Consider the following 23,036-nt stretch of genomic DNA (forward strand, 5'->3'; position numbering starts at 1 on the left):
CTTTAAACAGCAGTCTTCGTGAACAAAGGCCCAGCTTTAGAGCCAGTCATTTTTGTAAACAATTTCTGAGGAGTCCTATAAACAAAACAGATATCTATGACCCTAAACACAGACTCCTTTCAAAATGCCCCATGTACTCACCTCATCTCTAGGTAAAAATTGAATGAATTTAGGCTGAGACTTCTGATAAACATGGTAGATTAAGCCTTCATGAGGACAGATGCATGGAACGACAGCAAAGGCAGATCAAGACACGAAGCCAAAAGGGAAAGAGTGGGAGGTAACCCAGGCAGCCATGGGGGCTGCAGGAGAACCTCATGAGCCGGACCGTGGGTGGGTCGGGGTGGGGGTTGGTGCCTGACCCGGGGCCACCGGGACAGGGCAGTGGGGAGAAACCAGGTGGTCCTACAGAGCCCTGCAGATGGCAGGGCTGGAGGCCACCTCACAGTCCCTCTAAGGAGTTTGCCTCCCCTGTCGCCCCACCAAGTCAGAAGCTCAGGGAAGGAGGCCCTGGGTTGAGCGGCCGAAGCCACAGCCAAGAGTCAGGGTCAGGCCTGTTCCCAGAGTGGCATGGGGTGAGGGAGTTTGCAGCCTACGGACTGGCCCTCCAGCCCCTTCTTCTGAACTGCGGCTGCCCCTCGGATGTATTCATCCCATCTGGGGAAACTGGCCAGACCAGGAGGACATACCCACAGACGTGCACCTTTGGGGACCCGTCAGTTGGGTGTGTGTGACACAGATATGTTCAAACATGCTATATCCTGGAAATTCACTTCCTGTGTCCTTGTCCCAGGCAGTACCCCCATAAGGGACTAAAGGAGTGAGCCTGGTAGAGAGGGGAAAGGAGGCTTTTAGACCTGGGCAGCCTGTTCTGATGGGAGAAGGAGCCGGCCTCCAGGGTGCACGTGTGTCACAGTAGGGCCACAGATGGGGAGGTGTGTAGGAGCTGGGGGGAAGAAGCGTGGAGCTGCAGTGGGGGCCCAGAAAGAGCTGCTCTGTAGAAAAGAAGTATGTGGTCAGCTGCTTTGTTCATTTATTTCCGTATTTGTAGAAAATGAACAGAACTGTCTGCTGTGCCAGCAGAAGAGTGGTGTCTGTTTCCACCATCCAATAGGAAAATGTAGACAGAAAACACTAAAAATGTGGAGGTTCCCCCTGGGCAGTGGGATTCTAGATCTTTTTTTCCTTGTTTTTTGTATTTTATAATCTTTCAACAGTGAGCATGTGTTTTTAATATACAAGTAATAGAAATTTCTCAGGAAGAATAATGCATGGACGGATGGAATGCCATCCCTCCTGGTGCTTGTGGAGACTCCATCCCCCAGGGTCTGGCTCCAACCCTGCTAGTCCCAGCTGACGGTGCCCCAGCCACCCGAGTTGCGCTGGGTTTCTCTCGGAGGACCCACACGAGATGGTCGTGACTTCTCCCACCACAGCCCCTGGGAACATGCCCACTCCTTCCTTGATTTCCCACCTGGCCTATTTGACACCCTTCATCCGCTTTAGGAAAAGGCCCGTCTGTGGAAGCGGCGACCTGGGGCTGATCTCGCCACGGGCGTCTTCAAGGAGCCTGTGTCTTTGCTGCAGACCCTACCATCATTGTCTGCCCTGCCTTCTGTAGGAGGTGGATGTGTTCTAGAATCATCTAGAATGTGATGTTACCGTTCGTAGTGGAAGGCAGAGGAAATCGGCCCTGTTCCTAGAAATGCACTTTATCGGAGAGAGAGTGTGTTTTCTTAAGGGATTCCTATAAAACTCACTTCAGTTTCTTTTTTCCATATTCTGTTGTGAGACATTTAAATAAATATTCATTTGCACATTTGCCTTTACAATAGAAATAACCTCTTTCTATTTCACCAGATTTTAAAAATGCCACATATGTATTGGAACAAGTTAAGCAGTGTGGTGCTGGAAGTGTTAGATTCTGTCCCCACCACCTGTCCCTTCAACCCTGTAGTCTAAGCCAGCTGTTTGAAAATTGTGCTTCCTTGTGCTTTTTAGTTTTTGTTAATTAAAAAGAAAATCTCATGCCTGTAAGCCCAGCACTTTGAAGGCAGGGGGATCGCTTGAAGCCAGGTGTTTGAGACCAGCCTGGGCAACAAAGCTAGACCCTGCCTCTACAAAAACTGTAAAAATAGTCAGGCGTGGTTGTAGGCCCAGCTACTCAGGAGGCTGTGGTGGGAGGATCCCTTGAGCCCAGGAGTTCAGAGCTGCAGTGCGCTGTGATTGCACTAATGCATTCCAGCCTGGCGACAGAGCGAACAAGACCAAAATATGGGACCATAATTTATACAGCATTATTTTACAACTTGATTTTATTTTCATTTTCACTTAATCCAATAATTACTTCATTGTCGATGCTTTTTTACCAGCCACGGTGTTAACTTGCATTTTTTTAATCATTTCAGTCTTAAAATCCTTGCACGTTTGATGACTGCCAAATTCTTGCATACAGAAATTCGAGAAAAAGGCGGTGCTTATGATGGAGGCGCAAAACTCAGCCACAATGGAATTTTCACCCTTTACTCTTACAGGTGAGTTTCGCTCTAGTTCACACATTGGGATGCACACGTCGTTTTAGTCTTCTAGTCGTGATTATCAATGTCATTTTCTTCTACTGCAGTGAAGTTTAGACAAAGAAAAGTTGTTGTGTGTGCTTCTTTTCAATTCTTGGGCACTTAGCCACACCCAGCAATGTCCTTTCTGGCGCAAGGATTAGGGCCAGCAGCCTAAACAGGAAGCATTCTGCCTTCAGTAAATCCTAGCTTAAGCCAGCATATTTTGGCAGAACACGGTAGTGCCTCCATCCATGGTTTTGCCTTCCACGGTTTATCACCCACAGTCACCCTCAGTCTGAAAATATTAAATGGAAAATTCCAGACATAAACACTTCCTAAGTTTTATTAAATTGTACAGCACTCTAAGCAGTGGGATGAAAGCTGATGCTGTCTACAGCACCTGCCTGTTGGTCACTCAGTAGCCGTCTAGGTATCAGATACACTGTGGGTATCCAAGAGGTTCTGTTCGCAGAACCCTTGTTTTACTTAATAGTAGCCCATCAGCATAACTTGTATTACAGTATAATTGTTGTATTTTGTTAATATCTTGCTGTACCTAATCTATAAACTTTATCATAGGTATAGGAAAAAAACATAGTGTCCACAGTGGCTGTCTGAGGCTGCAGCCCTGCCGTGGGGGTCCTGGAACACAGACCCCAGGTGAGGGGGCTGCAATACAGCCTGAGAGTGTTCTTAGCTCATTTCAGTTGGAGGTGCCTGATGTGGATGCAGTTCTATTAGCTTTCATAAACATGACACCGTTACTCTAAAACAATATTCTTGATTTTCTATGGCTTGGCTGCCCAAGAGAACATGTACTCTAACACTTTTTAAGAAGGAGCTGGCCGGCCACAGTGGCAAGTGCCTGTGGTCCTAGCTACAGGAGGCTAAGGCGGGAGGATCCCTTGAGCCTGGGGAGGTTGAAGCTGCTGCAGTGAGCAGATTGTGCCACTGCACGCCAGCCTGGGCGACAGAGTGAGACCCTGTCTCGTGGATGCATAGCTAGATACGTAGGTAGCCATTGCCACTCTGATGAGTTCTCCCCCTTGCTGTGCTGGAAGCCACGCTTCTAGACAAGGATGGGGAAGCAGCTCACGACCCCTCTGCAGCTCCGAGTCAGGGTGAAGGGAGGGCTGGGCTCTTAGCATTACAGAAAGGGAAGTATGGATTGGCCCCCTCAGGCTGATTCCTGTACTACCCTGGGTGTGTCTTAAGGGAGATGAAAGGAAAACCTTGGTTTGCTTAATTTTTCCATGTGAGTCTTCCTGTAATTTCCCTGTAATCCTGACCTGCCCCCACCCTCCACTTTCCTCTCCTGATGAGATCACAGAGAGGTGTATTTAAATAATCTGGGGAGGACTTTGTCTAAGAGGGAGAAGGTGTTGAAAGGCTTATGTGATCGGATTTAAATTTCTATTGAGAGTAATTGAGCAGTTTGTCAGTGGGCTGTTTGGACTAAATCAGATGTAAAACAGAGCTGTTAACCCATAGAAGATGTTGAACTGTTAAGTCGACGGAGGTTTGTCATCAACTTGTCCATTGGTAAAAAGCTTGCCTGTTCATTTCTCTGGGTTTCTTAGGGACCCAAATACAATAGAGACGCTCCAGTCTTTTGGGAAGGCTGTCGACTGGGCTAAGTCTGGAAAATTCACACAGCAAGACATCGACGAAGCCAAACTTTCTGTCTTCTCAACCGTAGATGCTCCTGTCGCTCCTTCAGACAAAGGTATTTTGAGTATAACAGTGAGAATCTCAGCCCACAGCCTCACAGATGATGTTGCTGTTTTCCGAGTTCCCCGCATGCACGGGTAGGAGCACCAGCTTCCGGCGCCTCCGTCCTTGCTTGTGATAGAATTTCCACGTCTGATACCCTGAACACGCTTCCTGACATCCGGGCGAGAAGAGCGCATCCTGTCATTTGTTTTACTGACCTGAGGCCCAGTGGGGCCAACCCATGGCACTGTCCGGGCTCTTTAGGGTGGAAGGAGGACGTGGGCATGGCCACGTTACTGTGTAAGAGCCATTTTTGCTCACAGCATCATCAGCCTCCCGCGGCCCTGACTCGTCCACGCTGCAGAAGCAGGCGTTGGTAGGGGTCAGCGTGGCTCGTGGGAGCTGGAGGTTGGGGTGTGAGCTCTGGGTTGTTAGACACGTCCCTGTGGTTGAAACATGTACGTGAAATAACAGAAGCCTGTGTCCCCTCCAGGACACGAGTGCACAGCCCACCGTGCGAGCTCCCGGGCGGCAGCTCCATCGTGCCTGTGGTTTGTCTTCTAGGAATGGACCACTTCTTGTACGGCCTCTCGGATGAGATGAAGCAGGCCTACAGGGAGCAGCTCTTCGCTGTCAGCCACGACAAGCTGCTGGCCGTGAGCGATAGGTGAGTGGGGCGCGGGGGAGGCAGCGTCTGGGACTGGAAACCTGCGTGCTGACCTTTAACAGCGCTCACTCAGAAGCCAGTCCTCGCTGACCACGCCTGCCCTCCTCTCAGGTACCTCGGCACTGGGAAGAGCACACACGGCCTGGCCATCCTCGGACCCGAGAACCCGAAAATCGCCAAGGACCCATCCTGGATCATCCGATGAGCAGCCGTGGCGCTCGACTGCGCAGAGCCCAATATGCCTCTGAGCTGAGTATGAAAAGTCCGAAATGCTACTGCTTTTTCCAAGAATATTATGTCATTCTTAAAGTGTTGCCAAAGCCCTTGACTGGCGAGTCAGACAAAAACTCAGATCTATCTTAAGAGCAACCAGGAAGAGGTTCGTTGAAATAATCACGCATGAAGCACCAAAGATGCATCATGTAGAATTTTCACTTTCTACTGACAGGCTTGTTTTACCTCATTCTAGAATATTTATTTAAGAATCTAAAAATAAAGGGCAACTCTGAATTAACCTGTGCTTGAGTCATTATTTTAAGTAGCATTTAGGGCCTTTATTTAAAAACAAGTAAAATGAAAAGGTACACAAGGGTGTCCCACGTCTGCCTGTGCGGGTTCAGGAAACTCAATCACACCAAGGCCCTGGAGGAGTGTCCCCCTAACAGACGGGAGTTCAACTGGGCGGCCGGATGGAAACCGTCCTGACAAGCAGGTGGGTTGGGGTGAATAAGCGCTTGCTTCATCTTTACAGAGCCAGAAAGGAAAGCCTCCACGCCAGCTCTTTCTTGGCCGTTGGACTCTGATTTCCCAAACAGAGCTTGTTTTTGGCATCTCCTCTTCCTCCACACAGCTCTCTGCCCCCGTTTCTGAGGCACAGCTGTCGTCTCTTGCAGACTAGAGCTAAGAGGCAGAAACGCTGTCCCTACAGCAGGGGGGCCCACCAGGGCAGTGGGGCTGTCACCCCAGCACCCACGTCTAACAAGAGTCTTCCGGAGAGTTCCAACCTAGGTCCCAGTGACGACTGTGGCTTGGCCTGGAGGAGAAGCTGGCTATCAGATTTTTCAACCCACCCCTGCCCCACCCACCCCTTGGTGGTTTTAATATGCAGCTAGGATTGCAATCAAGAGGACAAGTAACTAAGATTCATGTGTTCTACTTTACTTTCAAAGGAGAGCAGAAGCCTGGAGTCGAGACCCAGGGTCCTGGCCTGCTGCTGTGGATGGAAACTGACACATGGCAAATATGTAACAGTAAGTAAACATGGCATTCCCCTTGGCCTGTGTAAACTACTGGCTTTGTTCTCCTTTTATGACTTGTGCATAGTTCAGTGATCCCTATAAAAATATTTTGCTAATCTTTGCCCACAAAACTGAGAAAAGCTTTAGTAGCCACCCATAGATTGAGGTATTAATCATCTCCCACTTAAAAAACTAAAACTGAGGACTGTTGGAGTTGTAGGCAAATGTTTAATTCTGCTCATATGCACATCTGAAAGCATGAGACACAGTCCACAGCACGCACTGGAGCTGGTGGGGCAGATGGGCACTCGCCGATTAGGTATTAATGTCAATAATACTTGCATAAAGTGCTGATAAATAACTTAAGTGTTACAAAAACGGATGGTCCACGGTGAGTCCAGGCTGCAGGCACATGCAGGTGGGACCGGATCAGACACTCCAGGGCTGCACGTGCTCCAGCTGGCCGGAGTCCGACACGTCGTAGCTAGCCTTGTACTTGGCCAGGATCTTCATGAGGGGCCGTAGCTTGAGCCACCACTGCTCTTTGGGAATCCTGTGCCTGTGGAGGGAAGGGGAGACAGCAGTGAGGCCTGCAGTCACGCTGGGAAGACGCCTTTGCCTGCCCTGCGCGCCACAGCCAGCATAGCGAGCGGTCTTGCCAGAAACACAGGGTTTGTAGGGTCGGCTGAATCAACTAGATGATAAAGCCAATTTCAGGGTCAAATGAAACCATTGTTTAAAATTATCCCCAAAGACTTAGTGGTGTTTTGTGTGTGTGTGTGTGCGTTTTTTGAGATGGAGTCTCACTCTGTTGTCAGGCCGGAGTGCAGTGGTGCAGTCAGCTCACTGCAACCTCTGCCTCCCAGGTTCAAGCGATTTCTCCTGCCTCAGCTTCCTGTGTAGCTGGGACTACAGGCGCCCGCCACCACACCCGGCTAATTTTTGTATTTTTAGTAGAGACGGGGTTTCACCATGTGAGCCAGGTTGGTCTCGATCTCTTGACCTCATGGTCTACCCGCCTCAGCCTCCCAAAGTGCTGGGATTATAGGCCTGAGCCACCGCGCCTGGCCCCAGACCTAGTATTTTTTAACTGAGCTTCAGAAAAGCCAGTTCCTGAAACCCCTGAATGAGTTGCCGACAGCAACAGCCATTTCCCTGTCCCGTACTCACATTGGCTGGGTTCGCTGAGGCAATAAGACCCCGACTTACTCAAAATCCGTTTGCTTCTTCAGCTCTGCCACAGGTTGAAAAATAACGTTTCTTTTGCTTATTCCCAGCACACAAACAGAATCATCGGTGGTAAATTTTTTTCCTATAAAAGGTTTAAGAAAAGATGTAATAAAAGATTAATAACACCCTGTCACATGGGCAGGTGGGGGAGCAGAATCACGGGGCGAGATGAGAACTGAGATTCCTCAGAACCATGCTGAACCTGGCCTGGAAGCCCGGGTGAGACTGAGAACAGCCGTGCAGTGTGGCCAGTGCCTGGCCTTGCGCAGCTCTGCTCTTGTGGGACTGCCCCAATGATGGCTTCCTGGAAAGCAGCTTTTGGTTGTTCTCCCGGTGGAGAGAATTTTTCACTAAATAGTGGAATAGGGAAATTAGCTTAAATTACAGCAAAACACTAATGTATGCTCATGAATACACACACTGAGAGGCAAGAAGCATCCATAGCTAAATTAGCAAAAGAAAATCGACGTAGAAAGAATCAAAGCCAAAGTCAGTTCTTCAAAAAGACAAACTGATTGAAACTATTCACATCACTGTTTTTTGCAGGCTATCATTTTTCTAAGTCAGACATTGGCAGTGATACATGGTTTGCCGTAATAAAAGCACACATCTGCTATGACTGATGAAGAAAGCTGTGGGGGTGGGGGTGAGAAAGATGCTGGCACAAATAGCCACTCAGGAATGAGTGGGGACCAGCCATGTTGGAACCATTAACAAGAGTATTATAAAAAATGTCATGTTTTTTGAAACTTTTCAGTTTATCTAAAGATTTCTTAGAATATGTAACTTACAAAACTGATTTAAGGAAAAACATGCATAGTTCTACAAACATGAACAATTCAGCAGTCAAATCTTCCTCAAAACTGGAAGTTTTGATGGATGGAGTCACAAGGAGGTTGTCCTACCAAACATCCAAAAAATAGAAGGCCCCACTTAAACTGTGAGGGGACATTGCTGGCCAACGTTCAGGATCTCTAGAGCAAAAGGCCTGCACAAAAGAACTGCAGATTGAATCTAGCAGTGATAAAAGAGAACATGTCATGCCCAAGCTGATCTTATCCCAGGAATCCAAGGTTGGTTAAATAGCAACACTCAGATCAGCAGGAGTAAAACGTCACGTGCAGCTCAGTACTGAACTGAAGAAGGAACCAGCACCCTACTTCTCCCCGACAGGACAGCATTTTCACCAAGGCAGATGACCTGCATCACGAGGCTGTGGCCTCCCTCCCCGGGCCCCATACCTCTGCCCCGGGCCTCCTTGAGTTTCGCAGTGATCCACTCCATAGCTCTGGCAGATATTTTGGTTCCAAAGTTTCTATCAAATGGAGAGGGTGCCCCACCCTGTTGGTGGTTAGAGTTATATGAAATATCAGTTATACAGTAACACTTTGCTGTTAAAAATTGAATAGAAATGACAATTTCTATTTCACAGAATTCATGTTTTTATTTCTAGGTCCTTATCGATAGTTGGAACAGAACAAAACAAAACCTGTGATTCCCGTAGCCTGAACTCGGCCTGTTAAGCGAAAGTATCAAGTGTTCCCCCTGCCCAGTAAGATGAGGATTTTAATAAACGGAACAAGTCAACTAACAATCTTCACTATTTTAAAATCTTAAATCAGGATTTCATAAACTCATCTGAGGTGGGGATGGGTCACAACTTTAATCTGATAACTGTTGTGGATTCTTTAACAAAATCACATATACGCCTACTATTTCATCATCATTGCAGGGGATTCATGAGCCCTTTGAAATAAATTCACAGGCTCTGGCTTAAAAGTATAATAGGAGGTGGTGAGGAAGGAGTGTGTGCAAGTTAGGAGGCCTGGACCCCTGTGTCCCAGGCTCAGCTCATAATATGCATGTGCCTGCGTGCAGCTCATTCCAGGTCATTCTGATTTGGGGTGAGTGTCAAGTATACTACATGTCTGATAATGCATTTTAAATCTTAGGAAGCTCCAGTTTTTAACTTGATGAAGCGTTTAATTTGAATAAGCATTCCAAGTAATGGGGGTATCACTGTTTTCATGAAAGCTGACAGTTCCCTTAAAATCCCCATTACTCAAACCTCACCAGCAAAAGAATCCTAAAGCTGGTGATGTTTGGCATGACTTAAAAGTTCAGATGTTTTGGCTGGGCACGGTGGCTCATGCCTGTAATCCCACCACTTTGGGAGGCTGAGGTGGGTGAATCACCTGAGGTCAGGAGTTTGAGACCAGCCTGGCCAATGTGGTGAAACCCCATCTCTACTAAAACTACAAAAATTAGCTGAGTGTGGTGGTGGGTGCCTGTACTGCCACCTACTCGGGAGGCTAAGGCAGGAGAATCACTTGAACCTGGAAGGTGGAGGCTGCAGTGAGCCAAGATCGTACCACTGCACTCCAGACAGAGCAAGACTCTGTCTCAAAAAGTTCAGATGTTTTTTATCATCTTGGAATTTACTTATACATTTTTCCCCAAAATGGCTAAAATAAGACATTAATCTTTTAAAAGTCACACGACAGTGGCTTTGCGGTCTCGGGCCTACCTGCTGCATGTGGCCCAGCACATTCTTCCTGCAGTCAAACACACCTTTGCCCTCTTCCGAATAGAGCTGGTAAATGAAGTCGGTGGTGTAGTTCTCACTGCAGCTCTCATTTCTGAAACGAGCGAGAAGGAGCCACTTTGTTTAGCGTGCAGTGGGCAGGCAGCTCCCTGCTTGGGGAGACGGCCCTGGGAGGCTGGCCTCCCGCGTCCCCCAACCCTATGGTGATTCTACATCAACACCAGTCCCTCCAGTTCACGGTTTTGCTTTCTGCAGTTTGTTACCCATGGTCCAGTGGTCAACTGAGGCCCACAAATATTAAATGGAAAATTCCAGAAATAAATATGTAAGTTTTAAATTGCACACCATTCTGAGTAGCGTGATGAAATCTCGTGCCGTCTTGCTCTGTCCCACCCAGAACGTGAATCATCCCTGTGCCCTGCGTCTCCATGCTGTCTGTGCCTCCTGCCCGAGTCACTCAGTAGCCGCCTTGGTTATAAGATGGAAGAAACCTTGGGTATACAGGGGGCGGGTACTATCCGCAGGTTCAGGCACCCACTGGAGTCTTGGGACACATTCCCTGAGGCTAAGAGGAATGACTGTATTTCCTTCTTCCTTCATAAACGTCAGGTGCTAATTAGGGAAATGACTGATTGCGAGATATCTAAAAGAATAAGAGACTATAAAGCAAACATTGTAGTTGTCTAAATGCAGGCAAGTCTTTAGAGCAACGCACCACAGCTCTCTTCTGCATCTGCTCAGTGTGTGTGGTGCACTCTAGCGGCAAAGAAATGACCACGCATCCAGCCCAAGTCACAGACTAGAATCTAAGAACCACGGTGTGGCAGTGAGGGTAAGATCAGCCCCTGGTCTCTCTCACTCACCTGAGCACAAGGCCTCTCTGGATGGTGGTCTTCATTTTCTCCGTCAGGTGCTCCACATTGGACTGGAAGAGAGTATTTTGTTAATCAGACAATAAACTATTACTAAGTACCAACCATGTGCCAGGCACTGCAGGCCGGGAAGTGCCAACCAAGCGTGGCGGTGAGCGTGGCCAAGGAGGCTGCAACTCTCGTGGCTCGGGTCTTGGGGGAGCCTCCTCCCAGACAGGGAGGGCATGTCTGCAGCGATGAATGCTGAGGACAGGGCACGGTGAGCAGCCCTCACGGCGGCCACTAGAAACACCTTCCAGAGTCAACAGGGTCCCTCTGAAAACGGTAATTCCGTGATTTGCCTAGTGCTCATTCATGGCTCTATTGCTCCTTGTTTATTTTTATTTGCATGACGATGTTCTCTCAGTGCTCTCAGAAGAAAAGAGTGACCTTGGCCTTTCTATGGAATCTCATTGACGGCCTGATGAACAGTGTCTGACCAAAGAATTTTGTAGACTCACATTCATACACAGATTTCTTAAGGAAAAGATGGTCTTAGAAAAAGAGTAAGAACATCTCATTTCAGATCATGTTGGGAGGATTACAAGAGGGAGGTAATTCTCTAATGATTGATCCTAAGAAAATGGAGGTTTTTACATCTAATCAAATCTGTCACTGGGCGCAATGGCAGAATTTCACAAAGTAGGAGGCCAGGCATGGTGGCTCACTCCTGTAATCCCAGCACTTTGGGAGGCCAAGGCGGATAGATCGCCTGAGGTCAGGAGTTTGAGAGCAGCCTGGCCAACATGGTGAAACCCTGTCTCTACTAAAAAATACAAAAAATTAGTCGGGCGTGGTGGCGGGCAACGGTAGTCCCACCTACTTGGGAGGCTGAGGCAGGAGAATTGCTTGAACCCAGGAGACGGAAGTTGCAGTGAGCCGAGATTGTGCCACTGCACTCCAGCCTGGGTGACAGAGCGAGACTCCATCTCAAAACTTTTAAAAAAAAAGCAAAAAATAAAAATCTGTCATAATTTCTCTTCTTAAGCCCTTGCCATGTTGAGTGCTGGTGAGGCAGGATCTTTGGACAGATTTCCGAAATACGGGCATGAGTCACCTAACAGGGATATGTGCTGAGAAATGCATTGCTAGGTGACTTAAGCCTTGTGCAAACATCCTACAGTGAACTCACACAAACCCAGGAGGCAGGGCCTGCTGCACACCTGTCGTTCCTGGCTACAAACTTGAATGTCTGAGACTGTTGAATACTGCAGGCAATTGTGTATCTAAACATGTCTAGACGTAGAAAAGCACAGTAAAAGATACATTTTTTTATGAAATATACATTATAAAAAGATATCTTTTTATAATAAATGTATATTTTATAAAAAGATACATATATAAAGATATATGTATCTTTTTATAAAAGACAAAAAAACTGCACCTGTTTGGGGCAGCTCCGTTATAATCTTATGGGACCCACTGTTGACAGAAACATCGTGATGGAGTGAATGACTCCACAAATATTTAATTTGACATGGTGAAGAAATTCGTGATTCACATGTCACATAATTAGTGCCAAGGCCCTTTTTACTTCATCTGTTTGGCTTAGAAACAAGTAACATCCTAACTTTTTAAAAGACAATGGTGGCGGGCACGGTGGCTCACGCCTGGAATCCCAGCACCTTGGTTAGGCTGAGGTGGGCAGATCATGAGGTCAGGAGTTCGAGACCAGCCTGACCAACATGGTGAAACCCCATCTCTACTAAAAATACAAAAATTAGCTGGGCCTGGTGGCGGGTGCCTGTAATCCCAGCTACTTGGGAGGCTGAGGCAGGAGAATTGCTTGAACCTGGGAGTCGGAGGTTGCAGTGAGCCGCGATTGTGCCACTGCACTCCAGCCTGGGTGACAGAGCGAGACTCCCTCTCTAAATAAATAAAGACAATTGTTCAAGTTGCATTTTATCTGCCAAGGCCTGTCATCTTGCATGGAGTTTAGCAACTTTGAACATTGCAGTGTCCAGGCCTGGATTCTGCTGTGTTGTCCAAGCAGGGGCAGACTGCGGGGTCGGTGACACCCTTCCCTAAAAGAGCCACAAATGCCAAAAAACCACAGCTGTCTGTGTCAGTTTAGAGGCAGATGCAGCATCAGGGGCCTCAGGATTTAAAAGAAGCTGCAGCAACCTTCAGAGCCAGTTGCAGACGTGGGTGGTGACTGTCAGCGTAGGCTCTCAAATCATTGGTGACATAAGTGAGAAAACATTAACTACACAACGGACTACATCAAACAAACTTGTGTTTCACACATGAGACTAGAAGGTGTCCTCGACCAGGCACATCCGCCATCACGTGACATGCAGTAGGGGCACCTGGGCGATGCGAAGTGCATCAAGTGTGGCGTGTTCTGTAGCACCTCCGTCTCCATGCCCCTCGGAAAGCAAACCACCCTAGACGCAATGATTCACTCCGCTGCACTGAGTGGATCCCAAGGGGACGGTCCCTGAGGCCAGCCCCGTCACATACCTGCAGATCCCTGATGTCGAAGGGCTCTTCGAAAATGTATGCGGCATCGGCTCCGGCCGCGAGTCCCCCCATGTTGGCCAGGTAGCCGCAGTAGCCGCCCATGGTCTCGATGATGAACACGCGCCGCTTGGTTCCGCTGGCGGACTGCTTGATGCGGTCGCAGGTCTGGTCACAGAGAGATCAGTTACTCCAGCCCAGGGCCGGGGTGCGCCCGCCATCCCAGAGCTCCCCCACAAGTGAGTGCAAGGCCCCCCATCGCGCCTGAGCATGCAGTCCCAGCATCCCACAGAGGGGAAGGGTGTGCAGCAGCCGGGATGTGCCCTCAGACTGGGTGTGAATGTGGTCCCCCGCAACCCCACTATGGCAGCCACCTGGAGGTGACCTCGATGACCCATAGTGAGGGCCTGGCCATCTGCCGCTCCCTTCTCCCAGGCCCCGTAGAAGGGGACGGAAAAGACAACCCCACAAGCCAGCTGGCTCCAAGCTGCTCTGTGACTGTCCCTGCTGAAGCCGCTTTCACTGGACACAGACACCGTTAGGTGTGAGCTGAGATGTTAGGGGACTGTCCCCTGCCAGTTTGGTCCGTGGGAACTGCTGTGCTATTCTATTTTCTGAAAAGTTCCCTGTGATTTTGGAGTTGTGGCCATCTTCCATCCATCGGTGAATGTTAACGTTTATGGAAACTCTACTCAAAGGCAGATGGTGGTTCTTAGACCCAGGCACCTGGGGAAGTCTTCGAGATGCACAGGCATTGGGTCCCACAGTGAAATATCTGCCATCCGCCCTCCATGAGGACCCAAGCTCAGCGGGGAGAAAAACAGCAAAGAAATGCATCGGCCGCCTTCCCACCCATACACCAGTCCGGGCTGCAACGCCCTCTCCTGGGACTCTGCAAAGCCTCTGCCTGGGCCTCAGCTCCCACCCCGGGACCCTCCAATCTGTTCACACAGAACAGAGACCCATCTAAGAAAACAAATCTGATCTAGTTCTTGGTTTATTCAAAACCCTTTGCTTGCTTCAAGTACACGTCAAGCCTTTCTCGGGAATCCCCGGCCCCACCTGCTCCCGACACCAGGTCCCAATCCAGCCACCCCAGGTCCTCCTGGGGCCTTTGGATATGCTGGCCGCTGTGTGCATCACGTTCTGGCACAGTGGTGGGCGGGAGAGCAGCCCCCAAAGGAATCCCAGTCCTAATCCCTGGAACCTGGGAATGTTCCCTCATGCGGTGATAAAGGTGAATCCTGAGGACTACCGAGGTGGTCCCCAAATGCCATCACCTGCATCGGCAGACGAGGGGTGCAGAGGCTGAAGGCCCTGGAGCGGGATGCTGCACACCCACATGGAAGGAGGAGGCGCCAGGGAACAAGGCGTGCAAGGCCCACAGCTCTGGGCACCTGAACGGGCCACGAGGGCCTCTCCTGGAGCAAACACCCTGGCCTCAGCCCACGGCTCCTGCCCTCCAGAGCTGTGGGAGAGTATTATTTTCCAGCCCCAGGTGTGTGGTGTCACAGCGGCCACGGGACACACACAGGCACCTTCCTCAGCTCTGATCCAGAGGGAAATGTCATTTCCTCCGGAAAACACCGCCTGGTTTCTAGGACCACAAAGTTCCCTCTGTCAGGGGTTCCTGGAGCACCCCATGTCCTCTCTTCATAGAAATTATCCCGGTGTCTCTCCCTGCAGTTACCTCATGGTTATTTGACTTGGCAGGATCTTCCTCACTAGGCTGCAAATTCCATGAGGACAGCAACTGTGGGCTGGGCTTACACCACTGCACCAGCAGCAGCACCCAGCTGAGCCCCCACAGCAGGCGCTCCAGACACAGCTTGTCTCTGAATGACATAAGCACGGTATTCCCCAGCCAGCCAGCCATCTGTCCGTCCGTCCTGGTCAAGGGCTGATCCTGCAGGATTCCCTATCCGGCCTCTGTGGGACTCAGCCAAGTGGAAGAGCATGAAGTGGCGGTGTGGACTTGAGACTAGGAGCCACGTGAGAGTCTGTGCACCCAAGTTTAACACCCACTGGGAAATTTCCACTTGAGTACTTTGGATGAAATTTAAAAGCGCACTTTAATAAATGCGGGCTTGATTAAACCATTCCAACCTATACTTCCAGTTTCTCTGGCAGATTGTTTTCTTCCCAAAATACTTGGTTGATGTATTCAAAACTGAACACGGGCTCTAGTTAGCAGGCCGCTTTGCTTTGTAGAAGCCGAGAAGGGGAGAGAAACAGGCAATGGGAAGAATTCCCGTCTTTGTGCTTAGGACAGAGGACAGAACCCCATCAAGGGTCAAAAGAGCCCACAGTTGCCTTCTTGAAGGGCCAGTGCAGAATTCTGAGGGTTTCACTGTTCCATCTGTACTGGGTCTCTCTCTAAATGTGATCTAAGACTTAAGACGCTGTAAGGCTCTAAGACTTGTCCTTTGTCTTAGAGAATCCCCGGCATGAGTGGGGCCTCAGGACCCCCAGAGGCACAAAACCTCATGGGTTACTTTTCCAACTGAATCTCCCCTGCAGCCCACCCTGAGGTGGGGAATTACTGTCACTCATTCAAAAAATGACATCAACCGCTTAATGGCAAAAGAATTCTGTAGGCAAAGCAGCTCTCCCAAGAGGCTGATTTGTGCCCGAGCGTGTCTGAGTTCTGGTCCCGCCAGGCTGCCACTGGGGGGTGTGGAACAGCACAGCCCTGACACCTGAGCCACGCCCCCGTGTGCTCCTTTGAGTGTAAACGCAGGGACAGCTGGGATGGAAGAGGCCGCCTTTGCTGGAGCTTAGATACAGCTTTCCTGAACTCTCTCCTCATTACCTAGATGGCATCTGAAGCCTGAATTAGCTTCTAAAAATAGCAAGTCACTCCGGCCGTGCCTCAGGCAATTAGTCAAAATAGCACTGACAAGAAGGCGGCAGATCCCAAGTGTGGCCCTGCCTGCCTGCAGTGTTGCACGGAGGTGCCTCCCTGGCTTCCAAGTGGGCGGAAGGATGGCAGGGGGCTGTGTCCCAGGCCTGGCACGTGGACAGCAGCCATGAGTGGCACTTGTCAGGCAATGCCTGTGACCTCAGCCATTCCCCCTGCACGATGGGATGCGCCCGGCAGACACCACCCCTTGCAAGGGTACACAGGTGATCCTGCTAGAAAATTCCCCGAGGAGTCCCATGGGAGTGAGAGCCCCAGGCTACAGTTCAAACATCACCAGCACTTTGCTCCATGGGTGTTAAGAAACATAAATTGGTAGTGAAAGATAAGGTGGCGTTTGCTACAGTGTTAAGGTAGAAAAGAGCCACTGACTTCTCTGTGAGAACCGCCTTGCTCTGTGAATCTGCAGGGAGGCCAGTTTTCCCATGACTGTTATCCCTCATGGCAGCCGAGCCTCTGCTGAAGCCGGTGGCCAGATGGGACAGGAGGTGGGGGTCCTGTCCATGCTACAGCAAGGGACCCACAGCAAGGCACAGCTGCTGGCCGGGGTAGGGCTGCGTCGCGTGTGGGGCGCAAGGGTGGAAGCGTGCGTGGACGTCTACGAGGTGCTAAAGGAGAGTGAAGCCAGCGATGGCCGGACCCCAATGGCATTCACCCAACAGGGGTCAATTGCGGGGCCCAGGGAAGTCCTGGGAACGAGCCAGGGCCAGCCTCTGCAAGGCCACCACAGCACTGGGGAATGCGACAGGGAGAAGCCCAGGAGAGAGATGGCCAGGACACACCCCTCAGCTCGAGTGGGAGGCTGAGGCTCAGAGGCACAGGAAGCTTCAGCCGACCTCGTGGCCCCTCTGCTCCCTTCCCTGCACTGTAACTCAGCTCTGAAGGAAGTACCTGGAATAGAACTGCTGTTTTCCAAGGTTCTGTGCCAAGCTGAACTAAGGAGTCTCCAACAGGGCTGGGAGTTTTCACCGCAAACTCTGGAGCTGGCTTGGACATGAACATCTAAGGTAAAGGCCAGCGGCTGCTGTCCCCGCACGCGATGCAGGCCCACCCCGGCCAGCGGCTGTGCTTTTCTGCGGGTCCCTCGCACCAGGCGGCCAAGTCATGGACGTGACCCCACATGCCAAGGTGGCCACCGTCCTGTCTGCAGATGAGTGAGGACCCTCTCTGCAGCAAAGACCTGTGGAACTACCATAGGTCCTCACGTCCAGCTCATGACGATGGAGGTGGGTCAGAGTATCAGGGACCAGAGGGGCCACGATGCGGGCGTCAGCACCACACCCATGACCGGCAGAATCCACCCCTCCCAAGGCACATGTTGGGGAAACCGCCTGCCCAGGAGGGCGTGATTTCGGCTCTCTAAAGAGCCTCTCGTCTCACCAGGAAGGCTGTTTTCCAGGCAGCGGCCCCCAGTGGGCTCGGCTCTGTCCCGGAGCTCGTACTTACTGGGCACTCACACCCCTTCCTGCAGGCTCCCACAGCTGGCCCTGCAGCCTCACTACTCAGCGCAGGCAGGAGAGGCAGCCTCCAGAGAAATGGTGCCTGCAGCTCCCCTAGTCTAGGTGGGATAGAAACACGATCCCAAGGACTGGATATAGCATCTCACTTGTAATCAGTAAAGACAGGCTCTCCCTAAGGCAGAGAAGCTAAAAAAATTTTACCCTGTTCTGGCCAGTGTGACATAAAGCCAGGCTAACAAAGGGGGGAAAAGGAGTAATAATAAATCTGGCTCATTCTTAGCACAGAAGAAACAAGTTGCTAAAATAAATGAAGGAAAAGCAATGGGACGAAATGGGGTTCTCTTACCTCAACGACAGCATTCAGGCCAGTGTCGGAGCCCAGGCTTATTTCTGTGCCTGGGACATTGTTGCTAATCGTGGCCGGCACCACACACAGGGGGATGCAAAGCTCCTGGTGGCGGCCTCGCGCCTCGGCCATGTCGCACGCGCTCTTGTAAGCCTGAAGCAGCAGGGCCAAGCGGTTAGCGGGGGTGCCGCAGGCTCACCTGCCAGCCCCAGGGCCTGCGCTGAGGTCCAGGAAGGGACAGGAGGGACTTGAGTCACCAGGTGGAGCCGGTTCATGCGGGTCAAGGGGCTGAGGGGAGCTCTGGAGGCCGTGCGGGAGCAGGATAGGCCTCGGCGACACAGGGGGCCGCGTGGGCACAGCCCAGGTCTTCATGAAAGGGGGGGCCTGCAGGCAGCACAGCGGGGTGGGTGCAAGGCAGGCAGCAGAGCAGGTTGCAAGCAATGGCGAGTTAGTCACGAGCGGGATAGCTCAGCTCTCAGCATCTCATGGTGGGTAAGGGAGGCCAGGGTGGTCAGGACATTTAAAGGCAGAGCCAACCCTATAGCTTTCTGCAGGCAGGCAAGGATCCGTGGATGAGGCCCACCGCTGTAAGGACCACACCAGGTGACTGCCTTCATCGTGCAGAGGCGGCGCCGACATGCAGGCAGGGAAGGAGGCATGCAGCTGGATTACCGGTGGGCCGCACTCAGCCCCACGCCACATCTCTGCTCTCCGGGGGGAAGCTGCCGTTTCTGCCCTCGGAAGCCGCACACAAAGCGGCACAGGCCAGCAAGAACCTGAGTGGCTGCTCTGGGGTTCCACTGGGAAACGGGCTCCAGTATCAGAAAGGGGAGCGGTTCTCGAGCCCGTGTACACCGGGGTTTTCCAGACTCCACCTCAGGGTGTTAACCAGTCACAGCAGGACAGGTCCACACGCCCACTGTTCCCACCTCCAAGTGGCCCCACATCCACTTGGTGGCAAAACTAACTATTTATGGTCTTGAACGTGTCCATCTTACTGTGAATATCCCCGCATCTGTGGCAGAAATGCTACTGGTGGGACACAGGGAGGGGCCCACGCCTCCCCAGGAGAGTTGGACACTGACCGATCTGGGCTCTGCAGCGCTGGTGCAACGTAAAGCATCCCAAGGCCTGGAGCCCATGGGGGCCGAGGGCTTCAGAGAGTGGGTGTAGACCCATGGCAGGTGAGTTCACAGCGTGGTGGGTAGGAGGGTGGGGCGGGTGGGTCAGTGCTGGGGGACCACAAGGTGAGCTGTGAGCAGGGTCCCCCGCTCCCCATGGCATGGCCTCCATGTCCACCCAGGCCCAGCACGTGCCCAGCGCTTGGGCCGCTCTGTGCAGGCTCTGCCTTGCAGGCTCTGGCCATGGCAGTTTTTGCAGGACTTCAATCCAAATGCCAGCTGTTTCCCAGCCAGCAACACTCATGTGGGGGCACTGGCTGGCCTGGTGCCCAGGATGTGGCCCCTCAGCACCGCCACGTGGGAGGCTCCTTATGCTTTTCAGACAGGTGGTGTCACTCACTTTACTGTGGAATACCCGCGCTCAGGACTGACCAAGACTGGCTGCGGGGAGCTGGTTCTCCGAGAAGCCCTCGCTGGAAGCCAGACAGTATGGGTGACCTGGGACCAGGAGGGGCCTGAGGCACACAGGAGGGCAGATGGGGGTCTCGGCACCTTAACTCCACATTGAAATCTGTGGGGATGGCCACATTGCTGCAAATCCTCTCCCCCCTCTTCCCTATCACTCCTCTTTTCCTTCCTTCGGTCTCCAAAAAAGGGGAGGGAATCTTCAATACGGGGGAGACCCTGCCCAGGAAAGCATAAAACTCTCAAGACCAAGCACAGCCAGGCTGTGAACCACTCACGAGGCTGTGGTCACTGCCACCTTCGCGGCAGCTGACGGCAGCATGGCACCAGCTTACTGTGTTTCTGATGTGACCTGATCAAGCTTACAGGACGGAGTAATGCGCCAGCGCTAAGGAATGAAAGGAGTCTGACTGAAACTCCCTGCAGCCATATCCTGAGAATGTGTCACACCTGCCCCAAGGTATTTCATTCATTCTGTTCTGCCCGAAGACCACTCATCAGCACCGCATAGATTCTGAGGGGCTGCGTCGCAAGCTAAGCATCAATGCAGGCAAGAAGGAAATCATGAGAGAGGACGAGGACGCACGTGTCCAAAGAAGACGATGGCTTCACCACATCAGACCCGCCCAGGGCTTCTGAAGCACAACACGGCGACGTCCTGAGCCAGACTCCTCTTATGCAGCCCGCCCTGTGCTTGGAGGGACGTTCCGCAGCGTCCCTTGTCTCCAGCCCCAGAGGCTGGGAGCATCCCTTCTCCCAGTTCTAAGCAGAAACCTCCCTGGACGTTGCAAACATCCCCTGGGGCAAAATCACCCCCGATGAGAATCACAAAATTTTCTGACCAATAGAAGCCGGTATACTGGAGCCATCTACAGACCTCAAACCTAAATGCTGCCCAGGGCCACACCATGAGTCACCGGTCACAGAGGGTGTGGCTGGACAGGGAAGAGACGCTCACTCCCACGCGTCCTCAGCCTCCGATGGCTTCAGGACAGTGGCCGGAGGGACCCGGAGCCATCCGTGTCGAGTCGCCTCACGCCCTCATTTCCCGAGGACACCACCAGCTCATGTTCGTCTATGGCCAGACGAGTCCAGTTCGGACCCAAATCCAAACCTTCTCGGGATTCACCCCATTTGGCCATCAGTAAACAGGGCTCTGGAGAAAACAGCTGCCATGTTCACACTCGGTCCCTCTCCCTTCAGGGTGCACAGAGGGACCCTCAGCGGCTTTCTCTTCTCTGCCCCAGCTGCCAACCAGCCACAGCATTCGCCACGGTGACCTCGGTCAGACGGCGTCACTCACCCATCATGAGACTGGAACCACCGCACTCCCAAGACAGCCTTGTTCCTTGGAGCTCAGGATCAGAAGGGCAACAAGGACACACACGTGCACTTACCAAGGTGGCTGTGCCTGGCCAATGGGAGGCTCAACTAACTACACGCTCCAGTTCTTTCTCAGACATTGTAATCGGTTAACTTCAGGCCCGGCGCGGTGGCTCATCCCTGTAACCCCTGTGGCTTTGAGAGCCCAAGACAGGGGGACTGCTTGAGCCTAGAAGTTTGAGACCAGCCTGGGCAACAGAGGGAGACCCCATCTCTATAGAAATACAAAAAATTAGCTGGGCACGGTGGCACACACCTGTAGTCCCAGCTACTCAGGAGGCTGAGGTGGGAGGATCACCTAAGCCTGGGAGGTCGAGGCTGCAGTGAATAGTGACTGCACCACTGCACTCCAACCTGCGAAACAGAGTGAGGCCCTGTCTCCAAAAAAAAAGAAAAAAAAAGAAAAAGAAATTGTTTAACCTAGCTTTGAGAAACTCGAATGAATGAAAAACTGAATTTAAAACAATCGCATAATAAATCACACAATCCCTTCAAAGGAAGTAAAAGCAGGTGGAACTGATCATTTGTGAGGTGTTTTTGCCCCACGTATTTTGGTTTTCATAAGTTTGACCCTACACATTTGTTACATATTTACAATCTGAAAAAAAAAAGTTATTTATAGCAGAGGACCCTGGAATTAAAAAGAGATTTTCTTCATGTCTGAAAGTGCACATCACATACCACAAGGATCTATGCTTTGTGTGGAAACTTGAAAATAAAAACAGTCAGAGGGAGATCAACACCAGCTTTGTCCCACATCTTCAGACGCTCAGCTAGTGACTGCTCTCAAATTCTCCACCCATTCCCTCTGGGCGAGTTCCAATTAGGTAACAATGAGGGAAAAAGGAAGCTTCGGTCCCTCCCGTTGTACACTCAACTTTCACAGACCCAAAAATCTAGCTAAAGCAGGCGAAAGAGCAGTGAAAGCAATGACGGAATCCACTCTGTGAAAGATGCTTATCTTCACATTCACAGCACGAAGGTCGGCCCAGAGCTGGGCCAGCCCCATAGCAGCAGAGCCGTAACGCCCATCACCAGGAGAACAGAAGCAACATCTAGGTCAGAGATTAGTGACTGCCAAAAATAAGGTGAAAGCTGCCCCCAAAGCCAGTGAACACAGGAAAACCTGGGCAGGTTTCCTTCGCAAAGAAAGCGAAGAAAGTTTAAGACGCTCAGAAAAGCAAGAAACGAGTGCCAAGCGTTACTTACCGTATGAGCTGTATGTTAAAAGCTTGTTTTTTTTATTTACCAGTGCTAGAAATAAGTTTCCTGCCAAGGGTTTACAAAAAAAAAAAAAAAAAAAAGACTTTGGAAAACATTCATGAGAACCAAGTCTCACAAGAAAAATTAAAACTTGCGAATTACTGAAAAATTTTAGACATCAAATTTTAAAAAAATGAAATGCTTTCTGCGTTAGGTACAGATCTTCAAACTCCCACGTCAGTTGCCAAGTGTGACACACAAACGTCGGAATAGGCATATATTTCTTTTAGCCGGGAATGGTGGCACGTGCCTGTGGTCCCAGGTACTCAGGAGGCTGAGGTGAGAGGATCACCTGAGCCCGGGAGGTTGAGGCTGCAGTGAGCAGAGATCACACCACTGCACTCAAGCCTGGGTGACAGAGTAAGACCCCGTCTCATAAAGAAAAACAAGAAGAATATATTTCTATGTTTTCTTATTGTCTCCTGGCAAAAAAAACTAAACTAGCACCAATATTGCCTTAGATGTAATTTAATATCCCCGGTTTACAAAGGGGAAAATGAGGTCAACAGCCAAGACCACAGAGATAACAAATGCAATGGTGCCTTCAGGGCAATGAATAAGATTATAAAATATTCAGTTCAATTTCTACCCTCAGCATCAAGGCAGGGGTTCATCATAATGGGTATTGGAGGCTCAAAGAAAATTTAGGATCAGCACACACAAAAAAGTGATTTTTAATGCTGGTGCAATCACAGGAGACTGCAACCCATCCCTCCTCAGCGCCGCAGGTGCTCATGGGCACTCCCGGAGTCTCGG

General features: G+C 50.8%; 2 protein-coding genes and 1 long non-coding RNA gene across 6 annotated transcripts in view; 1 reads left to right on the forward strand and 2 right to left on the reverse strand.

The window, feature by feature from the left end:
• PITRM1 (pitrilysin metallopeptidase 1) overlaps positions 1 to 8,997 on the forward strand; it is a 39,862-nt gene extending 30,865 nt beyond the window's left edge. For 2 of the 3 annotated variants that reach the window (XM_030819364.1, XM_030819365.1), the window contains exons 24-27: positions 2,409 to 2,534; positions 4,139 to 4,284; positions 4,836 to 4,938; positions 5,050 to 5,452. In XM_030819364.1, coding sequence (XP_030675224.1) covers positions 2,409 to 2,534; positions 4,139 to 4,284; positions 4,836 to 4,938; positions 5,050 to 5,143 — 469 coding nt within the window. In that variant the 3' untranslated portion in view covers positions 5,144 to 5,452. Of the gene's footprint in view, positions 1 to 2,408; positions 2,535 to 4,138; positions 4,285 to 4,835; positions 4,939 to 5,049; positions 6,189 to 8,859 lie in introns of those variants that run through there. The other variant, XR_004031777.1, reaches the window with a different exon arrangement.
• PFKP (phosphofructokinase, platelet) overlaps positions 6,385 to 23,036 on the reverse strand; it is a 69,617-nt gene continuing 52,965 nt past the window's right edge. For both annotated transcript variants that reach the window (XM_003257579.4, XM_030819366.1), the window contains exons 17-22: positions 13,326 to 13,490; positions 10,815 to 10,876; positions 9,934 to 10,045; positions 8,648 to 8,747; positions 7,386 to 7,488; positions 6,385 to 6,735 (exon numbers count right to left, since the gene is read on the reverse strand). In XM_003257579.4, the coding sequence (XP_003257627.2) occupies positions 6,606 to 6,735; positions 7,386 to 7,488; positions 8,648 to 8,747; positions 9,934 to 10,045; positions 10,815 to 10,876; positions 13,326 to 13,490 (672 nt within the window). In that variant the 3' untranslated portion in view covers positions 6,385 to 6,605. The remainder of the gene's footprint in view (positions 6,736 to 7,385; positions 7,489 to 8,647; positions 8,748 to 9,933; positions 10,046 to 10,814; positions 10,877 to 13,325; positions 13,491 to 23,036) is intronic.
• LOC115836741 lies at positions 14,302 to 22,558 on the reverse strand. Its single transcript, XR_004031778.1, has 2 exons — positions 18,721 to 22,558; positions 14,302 to 18,201 (listed from the first exon to the last, which is right to left on the reverse strand). It is a non-coding gene; the product is annotated as an uncharacterized LOC115836741 (long non-coding RNA).

This window comes from Nomascus leucogenys, chromosome 9, assembly GCF_006542625.1.
Source record: "Nomascus leucogenys isolate Asia chromosome 9, Asia_NLE_v1, whole genome shotgun sequence".
Taxonomy (NCBI): domain Eukaryota; kingdom Metazoa; phylum Chordata; class Mammalia; order Primates; family Hylobatidae; genus Nomascus; species Nomascus leucogenys.